Genomic DNA, 7,178 nt, shown 5'->3' with positions numbered 1-7,178 from the left:
CAGACAGGAAACAACAGAGGTTGACAAAGATGTGGAGAAAGGGGAACCCTCTTACACTGTTGGTGGGGATGCAAGCTGGTGCAGCCACTCTGGAAAACAGTATAGAGGTTCCTCAAGAAGTTAAAAATAGAGCTACCCTAGGACCCCAATTGCTAGGACCCAGCAATTGTACTACTATCTATTTACCCAAAAGATAGAAATGTAATGATCCTAAGGGGCACCTGCACCCCAATGTTCATAGCAGCAATGTCCACGATAGCCAGACTGTGGAAAGAGCCAAGACATCCATCAACAGATGAATGGATAAACATATATATAGATATATGATGGAAAGTTACTCAGACATCCATGAAAGGATGAATATTTACCATTTACACCAACGTGGATGGAAGTGGAGGGCATTATGCTGAGGGAAATGTCAATAAGAGAAAGACAATTATCATACGGTTTCACTCATGTAGAATATAAGAAACAGTGCAGAGGATCATAGGCTAAGGGAGGGAAAACTGAAGGGGAAGTAATCAGAATGGGTGAAAAACCATGGGAGACTCCTAACTACAGGAAACAAACTGAGGGTTGCTGGAGGGGTGGTGGATGGGGAGATGGAGTAATTGGCTTTTGGGCATTAAGTAGGGCACATGATGTGATGAGCACTGGGTGTTATATGCAACTGATGAATTATTGAACTCCACATCTGAAACTAATGATATTCTATATGTTGGCTAATTTAAATTTAATAAATCACAACAAAAAACTCCCATCTTTATAAATTTAATCATCCTTACAGAGGCATATAAATTGAAAGACTGTCAAATTGCTCAGTGTATTTCACTGCACTCTGAAAGTTCGTGCAAAAAGTTCAGATGAATTAGGTTTCCATGGTTGTTTTTTCCCCCTGGTTTTCAGTCTGGAAACATGCATCCAAAAATCTCCATGCAAAATAGTAAATGGGAATAAACAGGGAGAGAAGAGAGTCAATTCATTTCTCTTAACTTTAACTGTTTTTTTCCAAAAACTCCGATTTTCCTCTTGTGATTGAGTTCTAGTTTCAAAGCATTGTGGTCTGAAAATATGCAGGGAATGATCCCAATCTTTTGGTACCGGTTGAGACCAAAAACTCATTTGAAAACAAGGTTTCATTGGTCATTGTTTAAGTCTGAAACACTTTTATGAAGAGTCTGAAGATGTTCAAATGATACCATCTACCAAGAACTTCTTCCCTTTGGCAGTACAGTCCAGTGATCACATTATCCCAAGCTCTTATCAGTAGAAAAATACTTCACATAAGACTATATCATACAAAGTTTTACTTGTCTAAGAAACTATTTACTAATATATGCATCTATGTCTTTATTAATAATAGGAAGGGTCAAATATCATCATTCTCATTCTGACCAAAATAGTGGTGAAAATCCATTCTAAAATCAGTAAATCAATTTAATAATTACTCATTTTAAAGAAGCCATCACACACTAATTAAAAAATAATTCAGAATTTTTCTTGATTCATAAAAATTATGAGCAGTGAGGAAAATAATCTCTGGAGACTTGAAAAATATAAAAATCAATGTGGTTTTCTAATGGAAGTTGCTTTCTTAAAAATCTCTCTTAAATTTTTCAAATGATAAGGTGAAAAACAGAAAATGGAAGTTACTTTTAATTTTCCAAATTAATCCTGATACACATTAATTTTATATGTACATACACACAAATACTGAAAATTTATAAAATAAAAATTTACCTTTCAAATTAAACATGTCAGTTCTTAGGAGAGTATCAAGGCCCTTAAACAAAGATATCCAAAGTTGATCAGAACAATAGTACAATAACAGTTGTTGAACATATACGCTTTATATGAATGACTTCCTTTATTCCTCAAATAACTGCTGTGTTAGTACTATTATTATCTCCTTTACAGATGTAGAAACTGTGGCTAAGGGATATTAAGTATCTTGCTCAAGTTTACACCACTAACAAATAGAATTGGCATTTAGTGCTGATAAAAACATACCTGAGTCTAAGATTTTACCCCCCTACACTCAGGGTGGATCCAGGTTCTGTAGAACCCAGTCTGTCTAGTCTGAGGGGACTTCTTTAAGAAAATAAAAAGTCAAAATTGTGAGTAAATCGTTGTTAGGGTCCATTCCAAGACCTTGGAGAAAACACATGCAAAGAAGGGGGTCTAAAACAGGCTTCTATATAAATCCACCATTACACTCTACCGTATGCTGAAATTTTCCTCAAATATTTTTGGAAGTATACATCATGTACAGTTCTTATTGTCGTTGCATATATCCAGTTCCTTCATATATTACTAGTTACATTTTATCATTTCATCTAGACCTGATTTTTAATATTTTTCACCTGCATTTGATTATTCTGCTTAATTTTACAAGACATTTTTTTTAAATTTTGAAAGCTCATATGTTTGTCATTGTGAAGCTTTCTAAACACCTAAAGAAGGAGGGAATTGCTTGTCAACACAGTCTTCTTATAGATTATCCTAATTGCAATACTCTCTCAATTGTGTTACTGGAAATTTAGACCATTTAAAGCCATCCTCGACCTGGTATGTTTATATTAGCTGGTTTCTGTTCATCTAGAATGCTTTGAAAACATTAGTTCTGGCTTTGGATGCCTTAGTGGCAAATGGCACCATCTTTACTACTGCATAGGGATCCTATGCCCTGTCACTGTACTTACTTACCCTTGTATAAAAGAGTGTCAGCAGGGTGATGAGGACAAGTGGTGATAAGATAATCTACCTGGAGCTGCTAATTAAGATTTAAGTTTTATGTAATACATAGAGATTGGTTGTACATTTACTGTTCATGCTGAGCCACCAGGCAAGGTAGTAGGTAGTTCCCTTTATATACGGAAGTCCTCCAGAGGCTATCTGTGATCCTTTTCATTCTCAGCTGCAGTCTTACTATAATTCCAATTAATCAATCTCATTATTGACTTCCCTTGCAGAGTTGTCTGCTGATCAGTTGCACCTTTGAGGGCTTTGGCAAATGTCCTTGAGCTTTATCATTCTCCACACAAATACTGAAGATTGATGACATTCCTTTGAAAAGCCTCGACAGTTTTATCTTGCAAAAAGTGGTTCATTAAAAAAAACATATTCCCTGTTCAAGTAAATGTATTATTTGAAAGAATTATTTATGGAATTTATAAAACACAGGTTGGAAAATTTCTACATAAATGAATTTCTTGATCCTAAACATATTTGCACATGTAGCTGAAAGGTCACTCTCTTTCTCTCTCTCTCTCTCTCACACACACACACACACACACACACACACACGCAAGCAAGCACACACACACACACACACACCCTGAATTGGTCCCTTTGTATCCCTATTTCAAGTAGAATTATGCTATTATCTTGTGGATATAAACACATTTCAGGCTAGCGTTAATACTGTAGACATTTTTACCCAACGATTTCAACCATTCCTATGTTTTTAACACAATAACATCACATTAATAACTGTAAATATGTTTCCTTATTTAACACATTAATGAAAAAAACACACACTGATGAAGAAAAAACACATTGCTCCTATCATTTGGCTTAAAATGAACAGTTATGAATTTCCTTTTCTTGACTTCTCTCTCATCATTGATAATTAGTGCATATATAATTCTTGGTTTTTTCTATTTACTCAATAATGCCAAAGAACAACTTGGTATTTATCAAATACTGTGGTTGTAACAGATATTTTCTTGTTCATAAAAGTTGGATAATATACTGAACACTATAAGTATCATTTAGTCAATTTCAAATAACAGTTCTTTCATGTTTGCCATCATTTAAAGATGATTTAAGCATCAAAGCAAGGCACAGAGGAAAATTATTTCTCGACTTTCAATGCTTGCAATTCCAGTAACTATCAGCATGTGGTAGTGATAGCTTGTGTACCTTAAAGCTAATTTTTAACCTTTTTAAAACTAAAGAAAAAAAAACTGTATAAAGATATATACTTTTTACATTGACAGTGCATTACTAAGCACGGATTTCTTATTTTTGCAACCAAATATTGGTAATTTAACCAAGCTGTAAATCAATGCAATACTTTAAAATGAAACCACAGGCTCTCCATAAATTGTTCTCTTAATTTAATTCCAGTTTTAACTTCTCAGACATTAAGCTGACATCGTGCCTGTATGAAACAAAAGGCAGTGCTTTGAAACTCATTTCATAATATTTCCCAATTTGCATAATTCTTCAGCCTATGTATTCATAATGCATTATCAGAAGTTGTCATGGCTGTATTTCTTGGCTTACTAGCTAGAAGTGAGTCGTGGAGACTCTTCTACTTATAGCATTGGCTTTGGACATCACCGACATTTGTAATGAAATATGTCTAGGGTTTTCTTCAATAAAAAAAGATTACAAATTGTTTTAAATGTTAAGTAGGAATGATTCAGGGACAGATGTAGGAAATCACTGCCTGTCAGAAGATACTCCTATAGCAGTATAGAGTTTCTAAGGCTTATAGAAATCTTACTAATTTGCCATACTTTAGGGACAACTCCCTAAGTAACTCAGTGATTAGTTGCTTTGTTTTGTTTTGTTTGTTTTGTTTTTAGAGAGAGAGGGAGGGAGAGAGAGAGCTGGAGTGTAGGGGGGTGGTGGAGAGAAGGAGTGGGAGAGAGAGAATCCTAAGCACACTCCGTGCTGAGCATGGAGCCAAACACGGGGCTCCATCTCATGACCCTGAGATCATGACCTGAGCAGAAAGCAAGAGTTGGAGGCTTAACCACTTAACTGACTGAGCCACCAAGGTGCCTCTCAGTGACAAGTTGTATGTAAATGCTATTATCTTCTAGTTTCCCTTTAATCTGTGCTTCCTCTTCATACTTTTTGTTCATCTTTTCCAGTGACTAGATTATTAATATTGAATCTCCTACCTGGAACAGGGACTCTTGGCATTTTTATAGAGAGCCTTTTCTTCTGGAAGAAATTGTTTCTGTCAATTTGCTTTTCTAAAATCTAACACGTATTTTAAATATATGAGAGTAGTTTTAATATTTACAATTTGATTCGATTACAATTTGATGAGAACTCCAGAAATAAAATCCTGGTCACAATGCTGTGTACACAAAAACTGTGGCATACGATGCCTAGGAAGTTAAAACTAGAGCTAGAATTTAAGACTAAAAATAATGCAAAGGAGTTGTCTTGTTGGGATTTAGAAGCCTATTTTTCAGTTTCCTCATAGCTGTCCTCACTTCTTGATTCCTTAAGGTATAGATTATTGGGTTCAGAATAGGAGTAAAGATGGTATAAAACACAGACAGGATCTTATCTATAAGGAAACTGTTTAGTGGCCACATATAGATGAAGATACATGGCCCAAAGAACATGAAGACGACAATGAAATGAGCTGTGCAGGTAGAAAGGGCCTTATAAAATCCTTTTGAAGAATGATGCTTGATAGTAACCAGGATAATAATATAAGAATTGAATAAAAGCATAAAGCAGGATAAGGCAATTATGCCACTAGTTGAGATCATAAAGAGGCCCAAAACATAAGTATCCACACAAGCCAGCTGGAACACCACAGGAAGGTCACAGAAAAAGCTGTCTACTTCATTGGGACCACAGAATGGTAGTGTGAGAGCAAATAGGACCTGGCTCATTGAATGCATGACTCCCACAACCCAGGAAGCCACCACAAGAGCAACACACACCCAGGGACTTATGATTGAGGCATAGCGGAGAGGCTTGCATATTGCAATATACCTATCAAGGGACATGGCCATAAGTAAAATTATTTCAGTACCAGTAAAAAGGTGTAGAAAAAATATCTGGGTGATACAGCCATCAAAGGAGATGGTTTTGTGTCCAGTGAGGTAGTCTGTAATCATCTTAGGGGTGGCAAAGGAAGCAAGTGACATATCAATGATGGAAAGGTTAGTAAGCAGGAAATACATAGGAGAGTGTAGGTGAGAGTCAGCTACAACCATGATGACTATGAGGCTATTACCAACCATTGTTGCGACATAAAACGAGGAAAATACCATGAAGAAAAACAGCTGTAGTTCCCAGGAATTAGAGAGTCCCAGCAAAACAAATTCAGAAACAGACTTATTGGCCACATCCATTGTCCTGATGGATAGGTGAAAACCTATATCAAAAAAAAAAAGAGAGAGAGAGAGAGAGAGAGAAAGTATGATTCTATTTAAACAAAAGGTACAAGAATCCACTTTCATAGACTTTGGTTCCTCTATGAAAACTTATCTTTACTATTCTTTCCATCTTCATTGATATGTTGGTTTGAAAGATAATTTTGGATATTAGAGATCATAGCAAAATACCACTGAAGTCATAGGTATTGAAAATAACGCTCTCTTTTTTGGTATTAAATAGCAATCAACCTGAGATTATATCATCCAGAAGGATCTACTTACCTACATATTTGTCCATCTGTTCATCTATATAATCTTAAAGATAATAGCTAACATTAAGTAAGCACTTGCTCTGGGATGACGATGTGTTAAACACACATACACACACACACACACACACACACACACACACACAATTTAGTCATTTAGAACTCATCCCTAAGAATATCCTTACTGAAAGAACATATAAAAGTTATATCACATATAAGTGACGTTATAGAAAGATTTCAATGAACTGTTGCAGAGCTTGTAAATTTCCAAAGAAGATTTTTAATATATTCACAGATAAATTATCTCGTTCAACCCATCAGAAACAGAGAAAATAAGTAAGAATCCAATGCAAAAAGACTGCTTTATTACCAAGTTTACTACTATATAGTCATATAGCCCAGGGAAAGGCATTTAACTTTTCTTCATGGTTTCCTTTTGTTAAAGTATGAGTTTGTTCCTCTTACAAATATTTATAATTCTATGACTTAAAATTTTACCTTTGTCCCCTAAAGACATATCACATCATTTTTAATGGAAAGAGCTCAAAGATTAAGTTCTTTAGTCTCTCCCCTGTTTGAATTCTCCCTTCATATCTGCCAACATATATAAACTGTTTTATTATCTCGGCTCCAAGGAATAGGGCTAGAAGATTGGAAGTAGGAATGGAGGAGATTTAAAATCTTTCAGTAGAAATCATTTGTAAAACACTTAAGCTTACCAGATCTACAGTAGAATCAGGGCTTTAGGTTATTCAGTGTTAAGTAGGCTCTG

General features: G+C 35.3%; 1 protein-coding gene and 1 long non-coding RNA gene across 2 annotated transcripts; both read right to left on the bottom strand.

Moving 5' to 3' along the window:
* Window positions 1-805: 805 nt before the first annotated feature.
* Window positions 806-3,088, bottom strand: LOC112833374 (uncharacterized). The gene is made up of 3 exons (XR_003210611.2): window positions 2,707-3,088; window positions 1,741-1,783; window positions 806-929 (listed from the first exon to the last, which is right to left on the bottom strand). It is a non-coding gene; the product is annotated as an uncharacterized lncRNA (long non-coding RNA).
* Window positions 3,089-5,162: 2,074 nt separating this feature from the next.
* On the bottom strand, window positions 5,163-6,113 carry LOC112833368 (olfactory receptor 4K2). Its single transcript, XM_025884491.1, has one exon. The coding sequence runs from the start codon at window positions 6,111-6,113 to the stop codon at window positions 5,163-5,165; it is 951 nt and encodes a 316-aa protein (XP_025740276.1).
* Between the last annotated feature and the right edge of the window lie 1,065 nt (window positions 6,114-7,178).

Source organism: Callorhinus ursinus, unplaced genomic scaffold (assembly GCF_003265705.2).
Source record: "Callorhinus ursinus isolate GAN/ISIS: 27379988/994484 unplaced genomic scaffold, GSC_fseal_2.0 scaffold116, whole genome shotgun sequence".
Lineage (NCBI taxonomy): Eukaryota > Metazoa > Chordata > Mammalia > Carnivora > Otariidae > Callorhinus > Callorhinus ursinus.
Note: the sequence above shows the minus strand (reverse complement) of the source record. Positions and strands in the feature narration are given on the sequence as shown.

Excerpts from the sequence above, each read along its gene's own strand:
- LOC112833368 (XM_025884491.1), bottom strand. The coding sequence starts at position 6,113 with ATGGATGTGGCCAATAAGTCTGTTTCTGAATTTGTTTTGCTGGGACTC.